Raw genomic sequence first — 21,195 nt, 5'->3', positions numbered from 1 at the left:
CACCTTCCCCGAGGGCAGCGAGGAGGTCGAGCTGGTGGGGGCCACCGGGCGCCTACAGCTCATGGCCAAGCTGGCCGAAGGTGGGGCGGGGCAAAAAGTGGCTTGGGGGGGGCAGTTATGGGGCTGAGGGGGGGTTTGGGGGCAGTTATGGGGCTGAGGGGGGGTTTGGAGGCATCTGGGGGGGGTTTGGGGGGCAGTTATGGGGCTGAGGGGGGGTTTGGAGGCATCTGGGGGGGGTTTGGGGGGCAGTTATGGGGCTGAGGGGGCTTTTGGGGGCAGTTATGGGGCTGGGGGGGCTCTTGGAGGCATCTGGGGGGCAGTTATGGGGCTGACGGGGGGTTTGGAGGCGTCTGGGGGGGGTTTGGGGGGCAGTTATGGGGCTGAGGGGGGGTTTGGAGGCATCTGGGGGGGGTTTGGGGGGCAGTTATGGGGCTGAGGGGGCTTTTGGGGGCAGTTATGGGGCTGGGGGGGCTCTTGGAGGCATCTGGGGGGCAGTTATGGGGCTGACGGGGGGTTTGGAGGCGTCTGGGGGGGGTTTGGGGGGCAGTTATGGGGCTGAGGGGGGGTTTGGAGGCATCTGGGGGGGGTTTGGGGGGCAGTTATGGGGCTGAGGGGGCTTTTGGGGGCAGTTATGGGGCTGGGGGGGCTCTTGGAGGCATCTGGGGGGCAGTTATGGGGCTGGGGGGGCGTTGGGGGGCAGTTACGGGGCTGAGGGGGCTTTTGGGGGGCAGTTATGGGGCTGGGGGGGCTCTTGCAGGCATCTGGGGAACGTTGGGGGGCAGTTGTGGGGCTGAGGGGGCTTTTGGGGGGCAGTTATGGGGCTGGGGGGGCTCTTGGAGGCACCTGGGGGGCAGTTGTGGGGCTGAGGGGGGGTTTGGGGGCAGTTACGGGGCTGGGGGGGGGTTTGGATGCATCTGTGGGGGCTTTTGGGGGGCAGTTGTGTCTCTGGGGGGGTCTGGGGGGCAGTTGCCCCCCCCAACGGTGTGCCGTGCCCCCCAGGCTCGGGGCTGCAGCTGCCCAGCACGGCCCAGGCCGCCCTGCAGCTCAACGGGGCCCTGCCCCTGGGGGCCCTCAACCCCGCCGCCCTCACCGGTACGGGGCGCTGGGGGCAGTTCGGGGGGCTTTGGGGTCCCTGGGGGCGGTTTGGGGGTCCCTGGGGGTGGTTTGGGGGGGTTTGGGGGTCCCTGGGGGCGGTTTGGGGGTCCCTGGGGGCAGTTTGGGGGTGTTGGGGGAGGATTTGGGGCAGCCGGGGGGAGTTCAGGGGTGTCTTGGGGAGACCAGGGGGGATTGGAGGGGTCCTGGGGGCCGTTGGGGGGGTATTGGGGGTCGGGGGGGGTATTGGGGGTCCCGGGGGGTATTTGGGGGTCCCGGGGGGTATTTGGGGTCCCGGGGGGTATTTGGGAGTCCCGGGGGGTATTGGGGGTCCCAGGGGGGTATTGGGGGTCCCAGGGGGGTATTTGGGGGTCGGGGGGGGTATTTGGGGGTCCCGGGGGGTATTGGGGGTCCCGGGGGGTATTGGGGGTCCCGGGGGGGTATTTGGGTCCCTCACAGGGCTGGATCCCAGCGGGGGGGGGGTCGGGGGTTCCCTGTGTTCCCGCCGCTTTTTCGGGGTGTTTCGGGGCTATTTGGGGGTTCCTGTCCCTCGGGGGGGGTTTGGGGTCCCCCCGTGACCCCCGTGACCCCGTGACCCCGTGACCCCCAGCCCTGAGCCCGGCGCTGAACCTGGCCTCGCAGACCCTGGCCTCCCAGTGCCTCCAGCTCTCGGGGCTCTTCACCCCCCAGACCATGTGAGTGGGCGGGGCCTGGCGCCGGGGGGCGGAGCCTCAGCCGGGGGGCGTGCCCCGCGTGGGGGCGGGGCCTGGGGCTGAAAGGGCGGGGCTCATTTCTAACCCGCACCCCCGTTTAATTAATTAATTTCCTCGTTACGGCGTGGCCGTAAAACGGGCGCGAAGGGGGCGGGGCTTGGCGGGAAAGGGGCGTGGCCGAACAGAGGGGGCGGGGCTGGGGATAGGGACGCTGTCTGCGTGAGGGGGCGGGGCCTATGGGTGAAGGGGCGGGGCTAATTCCTCCCCACCCCCCCCTTAATTTCCTCATTCTGTTGTTATAAAATGGGGGGGCGTGGCTTGGCGAGGAAGAGGCGTGGCCTATCCGTGTGGGCGTGGTTTGCGTAAGGGGTGTAGCCCATGGATGAAGGGGCGTGGCTAATTTAATCCCCGCCCACCCCTTTTTAAATATTTCCTCATCGCGTCGTCGCCTTGGGTGCGGGGAGGGGGCGTGGCTTGTCGGGACGGAGGGGGCGTGCCCTCTCAAACAGGGCGTGGCTTAACCACTTATCTCCTCCCACAGGTAACACGGCCCCGCCCCCTCCGTGGAGATCCCGCCCTCTCCCACCAGGCCACACCCCCCCTTACACACACTCCCCTGCAGACTCCGCCCCCTGGCGGGGCGCCGGGGGCGAGGCCTGGAGGTGGGGGTGTGTCCACCACAGGCCACGCCCCCTCCGTCCCGCGCCACGCCCCCGCCCCCCCCCCCTTCCCCTTTTCCCTCCATTTTCCCATTTCCGGGGTTTTTCGGGGAAAATTTTTTTTTTCCGTTTTTTTTTTTTTTTTGTGATTTTTTTTTTTTCTCCTTTTTTTCGTTTTTTTTTCGTTTCTTTATCAGAAATAAAAAACCACAAAAACGGCCCCAAAAATCCCTTTTTTCACCCCAAAATCCACCCCCCCCCCCAACCACACCGACCCTCGTTAGCGAAGCTTTTTATTAGGAGGCCACGCCCCCTTTTTCTTTTTTGAACCCCCAAGATGGCCGCCACGCTGGGGGGGGTGTGGCGTCGACATGCAAGCCCCGCCCTCTTCTCTTAAAGGGGCGACGCGACGCGCGACGGGGACATTCGGCTGTCGGTGGCTCGAAGGGGCGGGGCTACGGGGAAGGAAGGGGCGGGGCTAAAGGGGCCTTAAAGGGCCGGCGGCATGCGATGGCGGGTGGGTGGGGCCCACCAGCGGCTTCAAAGGGCAACGCCGGGGCGGGAAACGGGGGTGGGAGGGGCGGGGCCGCGCCTTAAAGGGGCCACAGCGGTCTTAAAGGGGCGATGCCAGGGGTGGGGCGACGCCTTAAAGTGACGGTACGTCTCTTAAAGGGGCAGGAGCGCTCTTAAAGGGGCAGTACTGCCCTTAAAGGGGTGATGCCAGTAGTGGGGCAATGTCTTAAAGGGGCAGGAGCACTCTTAAAGGGGCAGCACCTCTCTTAAAGGGCCAGTATGGCTTTTAGAAAGGCCAGTACCTGTCTTAAAGGGGCAGTACTTCTTTTAAAGGGGCAGGAGCGCTCTTAAAGGGCCAGTACGGCTCTTAAAGGGACAGTACTTCTCTTAAAGGTGCAGTACTGCCCTTAAAGGGGCAATGCCAGTAGTGGGGCAATGCCTTAAAGGGGCACAAGCACTCTTAAAGGGCCAGTACCTCTCTTAAAGGGCCAGTGCCTCTCTTAAAGGGCCAGTACTTCTCTTAAGGGAGCAGTACCTCTCTTAAAGGGACAGTACTTCTCTTAAAGGGGCAGTAATGCCCTTAAAAGGGTGATGCCAGTGGCGGGGCAACTCCTTAAAGGGACGGGATTGCTCTTAAAGAGGCAATATCTCTCTTAAAGGGCCAGTACTTCTCTTAAAGGGGCGAGCCAGTGGTGGGGCAACCCCTTAAAGGGGCAGGACAGCTCTTAAAGGGCTAGTACAGCTCTTAAAGGGACAGTACTTCTCTTAAAAGGGCGATGCCAGTGGTGGGGCAACGCCTTAAAAGGGCGGGAGTGCTCTTAAAGGGGCAGTACCTCTCGTAAAGGGTCAGTACTGTCCTTAAAGGGGCAATGCCAGTGGTGGGGCAACCCTCTTAAAGGGCCAGTACCGCTCTGAAAGGGCCAATACCTCCCTTAAAGGTGTCAGTCCCCACCCCTCCTCCCTTAAAGGGGCCGCGCCGCGAGGGGTTTTACGCTCCGGGGAAGGGGTTGGGGGTGTTGCGTGTGGCCTTAAAGGGCCAGCGCCCTCAGAGCGCAGCCAGGTCGCTGCAGGACTTGGAGCGCTGCCGGGCCAAGGGGACGAGGCCGGCGAAGAAGCGTTTGGCCCGGCCGGTGAGGCTGCGTCGCCGTGGGGGGGCACAAGCTCCTTCTTCTTCCTCCTCGTCGTCGTCTTCCTCGCGCCGTCGGTGGCGCCGGGCCTGGCGCACGGCGGCGGCGAAAAGCTCCTCGGTTCGGTGTCGGAGGGCGGCCGAGGTCTCGACGTGGGGGCAGCCCAGCACGGCCGCCAGCCCCCGTGTTTCTGCGACGAGAGGGGACCACGCGTCCAAAAAAGAAGAATTTTTTGGGGGGGGGAAAAACGAAAAAAAAAAAAAAAGAAAAGGGAAATCTCACCGCGGGGAGAAACCTGCCGGGCGCGGGCCAGGTCGCTCTTGTTGGCCACGAGGATGAGGGGGGCCCCCGAGCGCAACCCCCGGGCCAGCGGCACCAGGCGGGAGAAGGAGGCGCGGTCGCTGACGGCGAAGACCAGGAGGATGGTGTCGGCCCCGCCCACCGCCTGCGGGAACGCCCCCTTTTCGTTTGAATAGCCACGCCTCTCGTTCGAAGCCCCCACCCCGCCCTCCTCCGTTGTCCGGCGGCGGCGTCCACCCGACGCGTGTCTGCCCCTTTAAGAGCCCCCCCCCCTCCACCCACCATGCACTGACCCGCCCCATGGCGTGCGAGGGTATCGTTTGCATAGCTACGCCCCTAATTTGCATAGACACACCCTTCATTTGCAGCCTCCCCAGCTCGTTGGTCAGCGTCGGCGTCATCCGCCCCCCGTGCGAGCGTCGGCCCCTTTAAGAGCCCCCCCCCCATGCACTGACCCGCCCCAGAGAGTGCAGGGAGCTCATTTGCATAGAGATGCCCCTCATCTGCATGCACACGCCCGTAATTTGCATGGACACGCCCCTCTAATTTGCACGCACCCGCTCCCAACGGCCGTCTGACCCAACGCAATGCTCCGGGCCCTCATTTGCATAGCCAGCCCCCTCATTTGCATAGCGGCGCCCCTCATTTGCATGCACAAACCCCTCCTCCTTGCGTTGGCATAGCCACGCCCGTCATTTGCATAGAAATGGTGCTCCCTAATTTACATACACCCTCCTGTTTGCCTCCCCGCGCTTGCGTGGCCGTGCCCCCTTCATTTGCATAGCCGCCCCCTCATTTGCATGGCCACACCCTCTACCTACCCACCTCTCTCGTTTGCATGCCCCCTCATTTCCATACCCCCTCATTTGCATGCCCGCCCCTCAATTTGCATAGCCCTGCCCCTTCCACCCCCCACCCCACCCTCCCTGTTGCCACCTCATTTGCATACCAGGCCCCACACACCCGCCACGCCCCCACTCGTCTCGCCCCGCCCCTTCATTTGCATACAGCAGCCCCACCACCCCCTCTTCCAGGCTATTTGCATGCCAAGCCCCGCCTCCCCCCTCCATTCCCACCTGCCGCGCCGCGCTCACCCGCGTATCTGCATGAACGCCCTCATTAGCATATCTCATTTGCATACGGCGCTCATTTACATGCACTCCCCGCCCACCCGCTCCCAGCCTGCCCCGCGCCCGCCCTCCCCACCCCCCCGCATCTGCCTCATTTGCATCCACCGCCGCCCCCGCCAGCCACTGCCCGCCCCCGCGGCTTGATTTGCATACGATCTGCATGCGATTTGCATACATTATGGCAGGCCACGCCCACCTGCTCGTCCCCATCGTACAGCACCAGGGCGGCCTCTGCCCCGTCCACCCGCAGCCGCCGCTCCCGGGGGGGCTCTAAAGGGGGGGGGGGGGACACGACACCCCAAAATCTCACCTCAACCCCCCCCCGGATCCAGGGACCCCCCAAAACCCCCCGGACCCCCCCAAAAATAATTCAGGGACCCCCCCAGACCCCCCCAATCACTCAGGGACCCCCCAGGCCCCCCCCAGACCCCATAACCCCCCCCCCCAAATCCCTCAGAGACCCCCCCAGACCCCATAACCCCCCCCCAAATCCCTCAGGGACCCCCCCCAGACCCCCCCAGACCCCATACCCCCCCCCCAAATCCCTCAGGGACCCCCCCAGACCCCCCCAGACCCCATAACCCCCCCCCAAATCCCTCAGGGACCCCCCAGGCCCCCCCCAGACCCCATAACCCCCCCCCAAATCCCTCAGGGACCCCCCCAGACCCCCCCAGACCCCATAACCCCCCCCCAAATCCCTCAGGGACCCCCCCAGACCCCCCCAGACCCCATAACCCCCCCCCAAATCCCTCAGGGACCCCCCCAGACCCCCCCAGACCCCATAACCCCCCCCCAAATCCCTCAGGGACCCCCCCAGACCCCCCCAGACCCCATAACCCCCCCCCAAATCCCTCAGGGACCCCCCCAGACCCCCCCAGACCCCATAACCCCCCCCCAAATCCCTCAGGGACCCCCCAGGCCCCCCCAAAATAATTCAGTGTCCCCCCCCCAGCTCACCAGGCCCCTCGTGGTGCGGGGGGGGGGTCCCGGGGGGTCCGGGCCAGGCGAAGGCTCTGGCCAAGCTGCTCTTGCCCCCCCCGGGGGGTCCCACCAGGACGGCGCGGAGGGGGGGGGGGTGTGGGGGGGGCGGGGACCCCCCCGGGGGGGGCAGGGGGGGCCCCTCCAGAGGAAGGGGGGGAGGTCCCCGGCGGGGGGGGGCGGCCGGATCCATTTTTTTGGGGGGTTTTGGGGTTTTTTTTAGGGTGGGGGGGGGGCGGGGGTGGCTGGAGCAATGAGTAGAGCCCAGTGACCCCCCCAGTATGGCCCAGTATACACCAGTGACCCACCCCCGGTCCCTCCCAGTAACGCCCAGTCCCTCCCAGTCCATCCCAGTATGTCTCAGCTCCCCCCAGTGACCCCCCAGTCCCTCCCAGTCCACCCCAGTCAGTCCCAGTCCACCTCATCCCCCCCCCCAGTCCATCCCAGTCCCTCCCAATCCCTCCCAGTCCACCTCAGCGGCCCCCCCAGTGCCCCCCCAGTCCATCCCAGTTTATCCCAGTACCTCCCAGTCCACCTCAGCGCCACCCCCAGTGCCCCCCCAGTGTCCCCCCAGTCCCCCCCAGTCCATCTCAGCTCCCCCCAGTGCCCCCCCCAGTCCATCCCAGTCCCTCCCAGTCCATCCCAGTCCATCCCAGCTCCCCCCAGTGCCCCCCCAGTCCCTCCCAGTCCATCCCAGTCCATCCCAGCTCCCCCCAGTGCCCCCCCAGTCCATACCAGTCCATCCCAGTCCCCCCCAGTCCACCTCAGCGCCCCCCCCAGTCCCCCCCCCAGTCCATCCCAGTCCCCCCCAGTCCCTCCCAGTTCATCTCAGCTCCCTCCAGTGCCCTCCCAGTCCATCCCAGTCCCCCCCAGTCCATCCCAGTTCCCCCCCCCCAGCGCCACCTGCGGGACGGATCCGGCGCTGCCCGCGTCCGCGCGGGTTCCCCGCAGCCAAACCCCGCCCCTGGCTCCGCCCACTCCCTCCTACGTCACCCCACGGGGGGTGGAGCCACGCCAGGACCCGCCCTCTTAAAGGGGCTCGTCGAGGGGGTGGGGCCCACCCGGGCGTTTCCGCTTTAAGCATCGGGTTGATGGAGAGGGAAGGGGCGGGGCTTGTCCGGGAGGGGCGGGGACGAATCAGGCCACGCCCCAAAGGGGTGTTCGTGACCTGAACAGCCCCCAAATACCCCACGGGGACCCCAAATCCCCCAAAATTACCCCAAAATCCCCCATAGGGACCCAAAATCCTCCACATTTACCCCAAAATCCCCCAAAGTTACCCCAAAATCCCCCATATTTACAACAAAATGCCCCAATATTTACCCCAAAATGCCCCAAGGGACCCCAAATCCCCCCTAATGACCCCAAATCCTCCACATTTACCCCAAAATGCCCCAAGGGACCCCAAATCCCCCCTAATGACCCCAAATCCTCCACATTTACCCCAAATCCCCCCAAATGACTCAAAATCCCCCATATTTACCCCCAAAATGCCCCATAGGGACCCAAAATCACCCAAATTTACCCCAAAATGCCCCATAGGGACGCAAAACCCCCCCTAATGACCCCAAATCCCCCATAATTACCCCAAATCCCCCCTAATGACCCAAAATCCTCCACATTTACCCCAAATCCCCCCAAATGACCCCAAATCCCCCATATTTACCCCCAAAATCCCCCATAGGGACCGAAAATCCCCCAAATTTACCCCAAAATCCCCCTAATGCCCCCAAATCCCCCACATTTACCCCAAACCCCCCCAATCACCCCCAAACGCCCCCAAATCCTCCAAACTTACCCCAAACCCCCCCCATTTACCCCAAACCCCCCCTTTGATGACGTCACTCCCCCCCCCCCATCCCCTTGATCCTCCCGCGGATGCTGAGTCAGCTTTGGGGGGGGGGGGGGTTACAGAGCCACATCCTGCCCCTCCCCCACCCGTCTGGACCTCCCCTCCCCCCCCAAACGCGTGACACCCCCTCCCCCTTTTTTTATTTTTTAATTTTTTTTTAATTTTTTCCCTCCCTTTTTTTTATTTATTTTTTTTTCCCCGCCCCATTTTTAACCGGTTTCTCCTTTTTTTTTTTTTTTTTTTCCGTTTTTTTTCGTTTTTCTCTCTCCCCCGACGCCCCCGACACCCCCCTTTTCCCGCTCCCTGCCCCCCACTCCTTTTTCCCTACGCCCCCCACCCACTTCTCCCGCCCCCCCCCGGCACCGCCCCCCCCGGTTCCTTCCCCCGGCACCGCCCGCCCCGGCCCCACACCGGCCCCGACCATGGCCCCGACGCTTCTCTTGGGGCTCCTCCTGGGGGCCCTGCCCCCCCCCGCCGACCCCCAACCCCGATTCACCCCCGAGGTGAGACCCCCCCCCACGCCCCCCCACACCCCCCACATCCCCCCCCCCTCCCCAAAAATCCCTCCGCGCCCCCCAACACCCCCCCCCCCCTTGGGATGCTCCAACACCCCCCCCCACTATAATTATCCCCCCCCCCAAATCCAGGGGGGCCCCCCCACCCCACAAACCACCCGGGTACCCCCTAAACCCCCCCTCCCCCAAAAAAAATAGTCCCTTGGACCCCCCCCGCCCCCCCCAAACCCCCCCCAGGGGGTCCCGGGGACCCGAACGGACCCAGCGAGGAAAAAGTTGTTTTATAAGGGGGGGGGGGCCCTTTGTGGGATTGTTTTGGGGGGCGGGGGGGTCCCTCCATCTTCACCCGGGTATTTTTTTGAAGGGGGGGCTTTCCCCTAAATCATCTTCAATTTATTTGATTTTTATTTTTATTTTTTCAAGGCGGGGGGGCGGGTGTTTCCCCTCCATCATCATTTTCGGGGTGTCCCCTCCATTTTCACCCCCTTTTTTTTTATTTTTTTTTTTGGGGGGGGGGTCCCCTCTATCTTTTTTTGTTTTTAAATGCGGGGGGGTGCCCTCCATCATCCCTTTTAATTTTTTCCGCGGGGGGGGGACACACACTCCATCATCACCCCTTTATTTTTAGGGGGGGGGTGTCTTTTTCCTCTCCACCATCATCCCTTTTTTTTTTTTAATTTTTTTTTTTTTGGGGTGGGGGATCCCCTCCATCACCCCCCCCAAATTTAACACACCGGGGGGGTTTCCCCTCACCCTTTTTAAATTTTTTTTCGTGGGGGGGACACCTCCGTAAATTCCTAAACCCCTTTTTATTTACGGGCACGGAGCCCTTCTCCCTGTTTTTAGAGGGGTGGGGGGTGTCTCCCCCAATCTAACAACCCCAAAACTTTAGGGGTGACCCCCCCTAAAAAAAAAACAAACCAACCGGGGGCTCTTTTCCCGCTGCCCCCCCCCGCCCTCCTCCCTCTGCCAACTTTCCCATTCCTTTGTTCCCGCTCCTCCTCCCCGGCCACGTTTCCCTCCTTCCTCCTTTCCCCCCCCCTTATTATTTTTTTTTTTTTAAATTATTTTTTCCTTTTTTTTTTTTCACCCCCCCCCTCCAAATTTTCCCATTTTCCCTCCCCCTCTTTGACACTTCCTTAATTTTTTTTTTTTTTCCCCCCTCTCCCCCCCCCCCGGTATTTTCATCCCTCGTCTTTCCACGTCGGCGGCGAAACGACAAAGGGAGGGGAGCGGGGTGGGGGGGGGTCTCTCTGTGTGTGTGTCCCCCACCCAAAAAAAAAAACAATTTTCACCCCCAACAACCTCCCTCCATCCCCCCCTTCCTCCACACGCCCCCCCCCCCGGTGTCCAACTTTCCATCCCTCCCCCTTCCCCAATCCTGCCGAACGCGTCATTTTTTCGTATTTATTTTTTTTTTTTTTTAAGGGGGGGGACACCAAAACCATCCGGGGCGGGGAAATCCCCCGCTGCCAGGAGTCACGGGACAGACAGACGGACGGCGGGGGGGGGGGTGTGTGGGGTGCGGGGGGGGTGTGACCGCAGGACAGACGGACGCGGGCCCAGAATAACCCCGCGGGGGCCGGTAATTGCTGGGTGCGAATTCGGACGCGCGGGAGGAATTTTTTTTTTTTTTTTTTTTTTTAGGGGACGGGGGGGGACACACGCGTGTTGTGGCCACTCCCACCACCCCCCCCCCAACCCCCCTATAGGCCTGGTTGCAGCAATATGGCTACTTGCCCCCCGGCGACCTACGGACCCACACCCAACGCTCGCCCCAGTCGCTCTCGGCAGCTCTGGCCGCCATGCAACGCTTCTACGGGCTGACGGTCACCGGCATGGCCGACGCCGAGACCCTCAGGTTGGGGGGCGGGGGGCGGGGGGTCAAGGGGGGGGGTTGTGGGTCTGCCGGGAGCCACGAGGGGTCGGTTGTGGGTCAAGGGGGGGGGGCGCGGTTGGTCAACGGGAGTCGGGGGAAACGCTCTTGGGTTGGCGCCAGTTGGGGCGGGGGGGGTCGGCGTTGGGTCAACGCCTGGTGGGGCGGGGGGGTCGGCGTTGGGTCAAGGGCGGTTGGGGGGCGTGGTCTTGGGTTGGCACAAGTTGGGGGGGTTGGTGTCGGGACGGTGCGAGCCGGGGGGGTCGGCGTTGGGTCAACGGAATTCGGGGCGTTGGTCTTGGCTCGACGGCGGTTGGCCAACGGCCCCCGTGTCGCTCCTCCGGGCGCCGCCATTTGCCTTCGACGCCGTCCCTCCGCCCTCCCTCGACGCCTCGAGCCCGCCCTTGACCTAAAACCCCGCCCACCGCCCCCCTGTCCCCGCCCCCCCCGCAGGGCCATGCGCCGCCCCCGCTGCGGCGTCCCCGACAAATTCGGGGCCGAGATCAAGGCCAACGTGCGACGCCGGCGTTACGCCATCCAGGGCATGAAGTGGGAGCACCAGGAAATCACCTTCTGGTAAGGCCGCGGCGGGCGGGGTGGGTGGGCGGGGCCGTGAAATGTCCCCTCCCGCGCGCCGAGGTGACGCCGGCGCCGTTTTGTCCTCTTCCAGCATCCAGAATTACACCCCGAAGGTGGGGGAGGCGGGGACGTTCGGCGCCATTCGCCGGGCCTTCCGGGTGTGGGCGGGGGCCACCCCGCTGCGCTTCCGGGAGGTGCCTTACGGCGACGTGAGGCAGGGCCGCGCCCCCCAGGCCGACATCATGATCTTCTTCGCCGAGGGTTTCCATGGCGACAGCACCCCCTTCGACGGCGAGGGCGGGTTCCTGGCCCACGCCTACTTCCCCGGACCCCACATCGGCGGCGACACCCACTTCGATGGCGCCGAGCCCTGGACCGCCCGCAACGACGACCTCAGCGGTGAGATGGGGACGGGGGGCGGCGACTTGGACCGATTTTGGACTGTCTTGGACCCGACCGTGGCCGTGGGGGCGCCCTTGACCCCGTTTTGGGCCATTTTTGGCCCAACCGTGACCATGGGCCCGCCCTTGACCCAGTTCAGGGTCTTCTTTGACCCAATCATGGCCATGCGGGTGCCCTTGACCCCATTTTTGGCCATTTTTGACCCAACCGTTGCTCTGGGGGTGCCCTTCACCCCATTTCTGCCCATTTTCGACCCAACCTTGCCCTCGGGACCCTCCACGACCCTGTTTCTGCCCATTTTTGACCCAACCGTGACCATGGTGTTGCCCTTGACCCCGTTTCTGGCCAATTTGGACCCAACCGTGGCCATGGGGGCGCCCTTGACCCAGTTGAGTGTCTTCTTTGACCCAATCGTGGCCATGGGGGTGCCCTTGACCCCATTTTTGGCCATTTTTGACCCAATCGTGGCCACGGGGGCCTCCTTGACTCCGTTTTGGGCCATTTTTGGCCCAACCGTGACCACGGGAGCCTCCACGACCCCATTTCTGCCCATTTTTGACCCAACCGTGGCCATGGGCGCGTCCTCGACCCCATTTCTCTCCGTTTTTTGGCCCAACCCCGCCCGCGGGGGCCCCCTTGACCCCATTTCTCCTCGTCCCTCCCCCCAGTCGCCGTCACCTCGGGCTCCCACCCCCCCCCTCCCTTCCCCCTTCCCCGCCCCATTATTTTTTTAAATTTTTTTTGTTGTTTTTTTTTAAATTTCCCCCCCTCCCCAGGGAACGACCTTTTCCTGGTGGCCGTTCACGAGCTTGGCCACGCCCTGGGGCTGGAACATTCCAGCGACCCATCGGCCATCATGGCTCCTTTCTACCAATGGATGGACACCGAAGCCTTCGTCCTCCCCGACGACGACCGGCGCGGCATCCAGCAGCTCTACGGTTGGTTCGTGTGTCCCCCCCGCCCCGTCCCACCCCCTCCAAAAAAAAAAAAATATTCAACCTACTCCCCGCCCCAAACTCTCCCCCCTCGACCTTGACGCTTTGTGTCCCCGCCTCCGCAGGGACTGGGACGGGCCCCAGTTGGCCGCCCTCCCCCCCTAGGACCACCCCTCATCCCCGTAGCCCCGATCGTCCCCCCGGACCCCCCTACGGCCCCCGGATCTGCGACGGGAACTTCGACACCATCGCCATGCTGCGGGGGGAGATGTTCGTCTTCAAGGTGGGGCCGAGGAGGAGGAGGAGGAGGGTGGGGCTGTGTCCCCGGAGGACGGACGGTGACGTTGGGGTGTCCCCCGGGGCGGGGTGTAGGAGCGGTGGTTTTGGCGCGTGAGGGACCGCCGGGTGATGGACGGGTACCCGCTGCCCATCGGGCACTTCTGGGTGGGGCTGCCCCCCAACATCAACACGGCCTACGAGAGGAAGGACGGGAAGTTCGTCTTCTTCAAAGGTAGGGGACATGGCGGGGGGGACACGGGGCTGGGGACAATGATGGAGACGTTGAGGTGGGGACACGATGGTGGGGACACGGGGATGGGGACATGGCGGGGGGGACACGGGGCTGGGGACAATGACGGAGACGTTGAGGTGGGGACATGATGGTGGGGACACGGGGATGGGGACACAAGGACGGGGAGATGGAACTGGGGACGTGGCGGTGGGGACACGGGGATGGGGACAAGGACATGGGGGTGGAGGTGGGGACATGATGGCGGGCACACGGGGATGGGGACAAAGATGGAGACATTGAGGTGGGGACACGACGACAGGGACAAGCGTGTGTGTCCCCCCGCCGCAGGGGACAAGCACTGGGTGTTCGACGAGGCGGCGCTGGAGCCGGGGTACCCGCGGGCGCTGCGGGACCTGGGCCGGGGCGTCCCCGCCGACCGCCTGGACGCGGCCCTGCTCTGGCTGCCCAGCGGGAAGACGTACTTCTTCCGGGGGAACAAGTGGGTGACACCCCGGGACCTTCCGGAACCTTCCCAGGGCCTTCTGGGACCTTACGGGGCCTTCTGGGACCTTCTGGAACCTTCCGGGACCTTCTGGGGCCTCTGGGGACGTTCTGGGGCCTCTTGGGATCTTTTGGGGCCTTCTGGAACCTTCTGGGATCTTCTTGGGACCTTCTGGAACCTTTCTGGGACCTTCTGGGGCCTCTTGAGACTTTCTGGAACCTTCTGGGATTATCCTGGGACCTTCTGGGACCTTCTGGAACCTTCTGGGGCCTCTTGGGATCTTTCGGGGCCTTCTGGAACCTTCCTGGGACCTTCTGGGGCCTCTTGGGACTTTCTGGAACCTTCTGGGATCTTCTTAGGACCTTCTGGGGCCCTTCTAGAACCTTCCAGGGCCTCTTGGGACCTTCTGGAACCTCCTTGGGAGCTTTTGGGGCCTCTTGGGACCTTCTGGGAGCTTTAGGGAACCTTCTGAGACCTTCTGGAACTTTCTGTGATCTTCTTGGGACCTTCTGGGGCCCTTCTGGAACCTTTCTGGGACATTCTGGAACCTTCTGGGGCCTCTTGGGAACTTCTGGAACCTTCTGGGATCTTCCTGGCACCTTCTGGAAACTTTCTGGGACATTCTGGGACCTTCTGGGGCCTTTTGGGACCTTCTGGGAGCTTTGGGGAAACCTTCTGAGACCTTCTAGAACCTTCCGGGGCCTCTTGAAATCTTTCTGGGACCTTCTGGAACCTTCCTGGGACCTTCCGGGGCCTCTTGGGACTTTCTGGAACCTTCTGGGATCTTTTTTGGGACCTTCTAGAACTTTCTGGGGCCTCTTGAGACCTTTCTGGGAGCTTTGGGGAACCTTCTGGAACCTTCTGGGATCTTCTTGGGGCCTTTTGGGATTTTCTGGAACCTTCTGGCACCTTCCGGGCTCTCCCTGTCCCCTCCTTGGCACCTCTGTCACCTCCCCAAGCCCCCCCCGGTGTCCCCCCCAGGTATTACCGGTTCAACGAGGACACCCGCTCCGTGGACCCCGAGTACCCCAAAAGCATCGAGGTGTGGGGGGGGGTCCCCGAGTCCCCCCGCGGCGCCTTCATGGGCCCCGACGATGGTGAGGGGGGGCAGGGGGGGTGGGGGGCATTGGGGGGCGCGGGGGGGACACGAGGGGACGGAGCAGGGGCCTAATGGCCGGCTCTTCTGTCCCCCCCCCCGTGTCCCCACTTTTGTCTCTCTAAAACCCCCCAACCCCTCCCCAAATCCCCCCCCAACCCCTCCAAATCCCCCCAAATCCCCCCAAATCCCCCCAAATCCCCCCTAAATCCCCCAAATCCCCCCTAAATCCCCCCAAATCGTCCCCAAACCCCCCCAAATCCCCCCCCAACCCCCCCAATCCCCCTCAATTCCCCCAAATCCCCCCCAACCCCCCCCAAATCCCCCAAATCCCCCCTAAATCCCCCCCAAATCCCCCAAATCCCCCCTAAATCCCCCCTAAATCCCCCCAAATCCCCCCAAATCCCCCCAAATCGCCCCTAAATCCCCCCAAATCCCCCCAAATCCCCCCCAAACCCCCCCAAATCCCCCAAATCCCCCCTAAATCCCCCCAAATTGTCCCCAAACCCCTCCAAACCCCCCCTAAATCCCCCAAACCCCCCCAAATCGTCCCCAACCCCCCCCAATCCCCCCAAACCCCCCCTAAATTCCCCCCAATCGCCCCCAATCGCCCCCAATCCCCCCCAATCCCCCCCAATCCCCCCCTAACGCCCCCTGACCCCCCAACCCCCCCGTGTGTCCGTGCCCCCCCTGCAGCCTTCACCTACTTCTACAAGGGTTCCCGTTACTGGAAGTTCGACAACCAGCAGCTGCGGGTGTCCCCCGGGTACCCCAAGTCCGTCCTGCGGGACTGGCTGGGCTGCGGCGGGGGGGACGCGCCCCCGCCGCCGCCGTCACCCCCGTCCGCGTCCCCGCCTCGTCCGGGCGGGGGGGACGGGGGGGACACCGAGGTCATCGTCATCGAGGTGGGGTCCGGGGCGGGGGCGGTGGCCGCCCCGCTGGCGCTGCTGGGGGCCGCGGGGGGCCTGGGGGCTCTGGGCCTGCTGTGCCGCCGCCGCGGGGCCCCCAAGCGCCTGCTGCGGTGCCAGCGCTCGCTGCTGCCCCGCGTCTAGGCGGGACACGCCCGCCTCCGCGCAGGCCACGCCCACGAGGACACGCCCAGAGAAAGGCCACGGGACACGCCCGCCACACCCGCACGCGCAACCTCCCCACCCTCTCCCCCGATGCCCGTCCCGTCCCTCCACCGATCCGTCCCCAGGGGGAACGCGGGCCGGCAGGACACGCCCACTACGTCGGGACACGCCCACAGGTGGGACACGCCCATATGGACACGCCCCGCAATGCGGCAGGCCACGCCTCCCCCCCCCCCGGGGACACACACCTCGCCCTCCACAATCCGTCCCCAGTGGGAACGCGAAGGGGAATACGGGCCGGCGGGCCACGCCCACTATGTCAGGCCACGCCCACTATGCCGGGACACGCCCACAGGTGGCACACGCCCATATGGACACGCCCCACAAACAACAGGCCACGCCCCCACACGCTCACCACCTCCCATCCATCCCCAATGGGAACAGAAAAAATGGGCCGCCAGGCCACGCCCACTATGTCAGGACACGCCCACAACGCGTCCACGCCCATATGGACACGCCCCACAACCAACAGGCCACGCCCCCACGCTCTCCCAACCTCCTATCCATCCCCAATGGGAACAGGAAGGGAAAAATGGGCCGGCAGGCCACGCCCACTATGTCAGACCACGCCCACTACGCCTGGATACGCCCACATATTGGACACGCCCATATGGACACGCCCCACAATGCAACAGGCCACGCCTCCCCCCCAGGGGGGACACACACCTCGCCCTCCACAATCCGTCCCCAGGGGGAACGGGAATACGGGCCGGCAGGCCACGCCCACCACGTCAGGACACGCCCACTTTATCGGGACACGCCCACAGGTGGGACACGCCCACACGGACACGCCCTCAACCAACAGGCCACGCGCCCACGCTCTCCCAACCTCCCATCCATCCCCAATGGGAACAGGAAGGGGAAAATGGGCCGGCAGGCCACGCCCACTATGTCAGGACACGCCCACAGGCGGGACACGCCCACAGGGACACGCACCCAACCAACAGGCCACGCCCCCACGCTCTCCACGCCCCCTTCTGTTCCCCCCAATGGGAACGGGAAGGGGAAAATTGGCCGACAGGCCACGCCCACTATGCCGGGCCACGCCCACAGGTCCACCACGCCCCCGGCCACGCCCCCAACCCACGAGGCCACGCCCGCTTGCGGACACCCCGCCCCCCCTTCCGTTCCCCCAATGGGGAAGTGGCTGGGGAGAGGCCACGCCCCCTCCCCGACAAGCCCCGCCCCCTTACAGGAGGCCACACCCACCGCGTGGCTCCTCCCACCCAGAACCGGCTTTGGCCACGCCCCCAGCTGGGTGTGGGCGTGGCTTGTCCCTCCCATCTTCCCTCTTTATGGTGCTCTGGGGGGTGTGGCCACCACGCGGCCACGCCCCCTCTCAGCCTGACTGACTGGCGGTGGGCGGGGCCACAACCCTTTGACCTCGCTGGGATAGGTCAGAGGTCAGCCCCGCCCCCTTCCCCGTGACTCCTCCCCCGCCCGAGGGGGTGGGCGGGGCCCATCCGTGGAGTCGAGGCCTCTGATTGGCAGCGAGCGGGACGGAGGGGGCGGGGCCGCTGGTTCCTATGCAAATGAGACCGGAAGGGGGAGGAGGAGGCGGGGCTGCGCGCGCGTGTGGGAGGCGCTATGCAAATGAGGGGGGCGGGGCCCGGTGTACAGAAAAGGGATTTTTTTTTTTTTTTTTTTTTTACCGATTTTGGGATTTTTTCGGGTGTTTTTTTTGGGGGGGGGAGGGGCCGGGGGAGGAGGGGGCGGGGCCTGGGGGGGGCTCAACCAATCCCCGTCCTGCGGGTCGGGACGGGGGGGAGGGGCGCGCCCGGACGCCTGGGACCCCCGGGGGGGGAGGGGAGCGGGCGGGGTTTAATAATTAATAATTAATTAATAAATAATTAATGAACGACCGGCCGGAGGAAAAGGGGGCGGGGCCCTGGCGACAGACTGGGAGGGACTGGGAGGGGATTCGAGGGTTACTGGGAGGGGACTGGGGGTTACTGGGAGCACTGGGAGGGCATCGGGGGGACTGGGAGATACTGGGAGGGGTTTGGGGGTTACTGGGAGGGGACTGGGGGTTACTGGGAGCACTGGGAGGGGATTCAGGGGTTACTGGTGGTTACTGGGAGGTCACTGGTGGTTACTGGGAGGTCACTGGGGGTTACTGGGAGGGGACTGGGGCTTACTGGGAGGGCACTGGCGCTTACTGGGAGGTCACTGGGGGTCACTGGGGGTAACTGGGAGGTTACTGGGAGGGGACTGGTGGGGGTGTCACGTGACCCACGTTTCGGGGCGGAACATCCGTATTTTATTAACGCCCCAAAACCCCCCTAAACCCCCCCGGAAGCGGCTCCGTCCCCGCGCCGCGCCGCTCCGCACTGGTCCGTACTGGTTTGTACTGGTTTCCCTTGGGGCGCAGGGGCGGGGCGTTGGGGGGCGGCTCCTCCCCCCCCCGCTGGGCGGCGGCTTCGAGGCTCCGGGAGAGAGAGACGGCCCGGAGCTGCGGGAGGGGCGGGGCTAAGCGGGGTGTGGCCAAAGGGGGCGCGGCCAAAGGGGGTGTGGCCAAAGGGGGCGGGGGGAGGAAATGAATGGTTGGGGAGGGGGCAAAAGGGGGAAAAGGGGGCGGGGACATGCAGGGGGCGGGGCGACAGGGAAAGGAGGCGGGGCAAGGGTGGGGTGGGGCAGCGGGTGGGGCAGTGGGCGGGGCGCTGCGAGGCTCCGCCCCCTCTCACCGCCAGCTCCCGGCTCTCCCGCTGCCGCCGCAGCTGCCCCCGCCAGAGGGGGGCGGGGCGCCCGTCTGCGTTTTGGGGAAAAATCGGGCTGTTTTGGGGTCCGGCCCCGCCCCCACCCCCTCCCCCACCCCCAGGGGGGCACCCCTCCCCCCACAAAACCCCCCGTTTTCCCCCCAAAGCCCCGTTTTTCCCAAAACCCACGTTTTTCCCCCCAAATCCCCGTTTTTCCCAAAACCCCCCGTTTCCCCCAAAGCCCCGTTTTCCCCAAAACCCCCCGTTTCCCCCCAAATCCCCGTTTTTCCCAAAACCCCCCGTTTCCCCCCAAAGCCCCGTTTTCCCCAAAACCCCCCGTTTCCCCCCAAATCCCCGTTTTTCCCAAAACCCCCCGTTTCCCCCCAAATCCCCGTTTTCCCCAAAACCCCCCGTTTCCCCCCAAATCCCCGTTTTCCCCAAAACCCCCCGTTTTCCCCCCAAATCCCCGTTTTTCCCAAAACCCCCCGTTTCCCCCCAAATCCCCGTTTTCCCCAAAACCCCCCGTTTTCCCCCCAAATCCCCGTTTTCCCCAAAACCCCCCGTTTTCCCCCAAAGCCCCGTTTTTCCCAAAACCCCCCGTTTCCCCCCAAAGCCCCGTTTTTCCCAAAACCCCCCGTTTCCCCCCAAATCCCCGTTTTCCCCAAAACCCCCCGTTTTCCCCCAAATCCCCGTTTTCCCCAAAACCCCCCGTTTCCCCCCAAAGCCCCGTTTTTCCCAAAACCCCCCGTTTCCCCCCAAAGCCCCGTTTTTCCCAAAACCCCCCGTTTTCCCCCAAAGCCCCGTTTTTCCCAAAACCCCCCGTTTTCCCCCAAATCCCCGTTTTTCCCAAAACCCCCGTTTTCCCCCCAAATCCCCGTTTTTCCCAAAACCCCCCGTTTTCCCCCCAAATCCCCGTTTTCCCCAAAACCCCCCGTTTTCCCCCAAAGCCCCGTTTTTCCCAAAACCCCCCGTTTTCCCCAAAACCCCCCGTTTTCCCCCAAAGCCCCGTTTTTCCCAAAACCCCCCGTTTTTCCCAAAACCCCCCGTTTTCCCCCAAAGCCCCGTTTTTCCCAAAACCCCCCGTTTTCCCCCAAAGCCCCGTTTTTCCCAAAACCCCCCGCTTTCGCCCCAAGGCCGTACCCGCGAAGCTCCAGTCCGGGAGGTCGCGCAGGGGCCCGTACCCGGCCGTGCTGGGGGCGAGGCCCTGCCTGGGGGGGCGGGGATCAGCCGGGGCGGGTCCGGGCGGCTCCGCCCACATGCCCCCTCATGCCCCGCCCCCCCAACTTACATCACTCGCCATTGGCCCATCCGCAGGGGGGGGCGGGGCGTGGGCTGCACAAAGCGGGCCTGGCGCTCAGCTGGGGGGAGGGGGTGGTCAGTAAGCCCCGCCCAACGCCGGTAGCCCCGCCCAACGCCCCGCAACCCAGCGCACACACCTTTAGCCCCGCCCACACCCCTGTAGCCACACCCACAAGACATAAAACCCCACCCACACCCCTGTAGCCCCACCCACAAGACAAAACCCCACCCACACCCCTGTAGCCACACCCACAAGACAGAAAACCCCGTCCACACCCCTGTAGCCACACCCACAAGACAGAAAACCCCGCCCACACCCCTGTAGCCCCACCCACAAGACAAACCCCGCCCACACCCCTGTAGCCCCACCCACAAGACATAAAACCCCCCCCACACCCCTGTAGCCCCACCCACAAGACATAAAGCCCCGCCCACACCCCGTCACCCTGCCCACAAGCCCTTAACCCCGCCCACACCCCTTTAACCCAGCCCACAACCCCTCAGCCCCGCCCACAAGCCCTCAACCCATTCAGCCCCGCCTACAGCCCCTCCAACCACGCCCACAACCCCACAGAGCCATCCACAGCCGCTTAGCTCCGCCCACACCCCTCAACCCCGCCCATAGCCACGCCCACACCTTTAGCACCACCCACAGACCCTTAACCCCCCCACCCCCCTTAGCTCCGCCCACGAGCCTCTAGCCCCACCCACACGTGCTTCACCCCTCCCATTAGCCCCGCCCAGAAACCCCAACCCCTCCCACTCCCCTTAACCCCGCCCACAAGCCATTAAGTCCCCGCCCACTCCCCTTTAGCCCCGCCCACCCCTCCCATCCACCCCCCCCACCCCCCCCGCGACCCTTTTTGGGCACTTCCCGGGCCCCGCCCACACGCCGTGACCCCGCCCACACGCCGAGACCCGGCCCACACCCCCACGACCCCGCCCACACCCCCATAACCCCGCCCCCAGCGCTCCGCCCTCCCCGCCCCGGCTCGGACCGAGCCTCATGATCCTCCTCGCCGCCATTTTCCGCCGCCGGAAGTGACGCAACCGCGCCGGCGTCACCGCCCTCCCCCTTCGCGCACGTCACGCCGCCAGGGACCGGCCCCTTTGCCTCTCCGCTGGGCGCCGCCATCTTGTTGTACGGATACAAGCGGCCTCCTTCGCGGGCGCCGCCATCTTGGCCCGGCCGCCATTTTGGGAAGGGCGGAGCGTCTACGGCGGCTCCGCGGAGACAAACCGCGGGAAAGCGGCTGCGATTTCCCGCCCCCCGCGGCTGAGGCCCCT

At 64.6% G+C, this 21,195-nt stretch overlaps 2 protein-coding genes and 2 long non-coding RNA genes across 4 annotated transcripts; 2 read left to right on the top strand and 2 right to left on the bottom strand.

Moving 5' to 3' along the window:
* LOC141973067 (uncharacterized) lies at nt 1-2,682 on the top strand. Its single transcript, XR_012635474.1, has 4 exons — nt 1-80; nt 1,000-1,092; nt 1,703-1,787; nt 2,347-2,682. It is a non-coding gene; the product is annotated as an uncharacterized LOC141973067 (long non-coding RNA).
* Nucleotides 2,683-2,754: 72 nt separating this feature from the next.
* LOC141973064 (uncharacterized) lies at nt 2,755-6,596 on the bottom strand. Its single transcript, XR_012635472.1, has 4 exons — nt 6,492-6,596; nt 5,731-5,804; nt 4,387-4,549; nt 2,755-4,294 (listed from the first exon to the last, which is right to left on the bottom strand). It is a non-coding gene; the product is annotated as an uncharacterized LOC141973064 (long non-coding RNA).
* A 2,181-nt stretch (nt 6,597-8,777) lies between these two features.
* MMP14 (matrix metallopeptidase 14) lies at nt 8,778-15,832 on the top strand. The gene is made up of 10 exons (XM_074931161.1): nt 8,778-8,867; nt 10,592-10,740; nt 11,209-11,331; nt 11,426-11,733; nt 12,513-12,674; nt 12,797-12,954; nt 13,044-13,182; nt 13,531-13,681; nt 14,666-14,781; nt 15,477-15,832. The coding sequence occupies exons 1-10, from the start codon at nt 8,787-8,789 to the stop codon at nt 15,830-15,832; spliced, it is 1,743 nt and encodes a 580-aa protein (XP_074787262.1). The 5' UTR covers nt 8,778-8,786.
* A 2,174-nt stretch (nt 15,833-18,006) lies between these two features.
* MRPL52 (mitochondrial ribosomal protein L52) lies at nt 18,007-20,977 on the bottom strand. The gene is made up of 5 exons (XM_074931162.1): nt 20,907-20,977; nt 19,898-19,967; nt 19,750-19,817; nt 18,598-18,662; nt 18,007-18,365 (listed from the first exon to the last, which is right to left on the bottom strand). The coding sequence occupies exons 1-5, from the start codon at nt 20,932-20,934 to the stop codon at nt 18,177-18,179; spliced, it is 420 nt and encodes a 139-aa protein (XP_074787263.1). The 5' UTR covers nt 20,935-20,977; the 3' UTR covers nt 18,007-18,176.
* Between the last annotated feature and the right edge of the window lie 218 nt (nt 20,978-21,195).

The sequence above is a fragment of the Athene noctua genome, chromosome 40 (assembly GCF_965140245.1).
Source record: "Athene noctua chromosome 40, bAthNoc1.hap1.1, whole genome shotgun sequence".
Lineage (NCBI taxonomy): Eukaryota > Metazoa > Chordata > Aves > Strigiformes > Strigidae > Athene > Athene noctua.
Note: the sequence above shows the minus strand (reverse complement) of the source record. Positions and strands in the feature narration are given on the sequence as shown.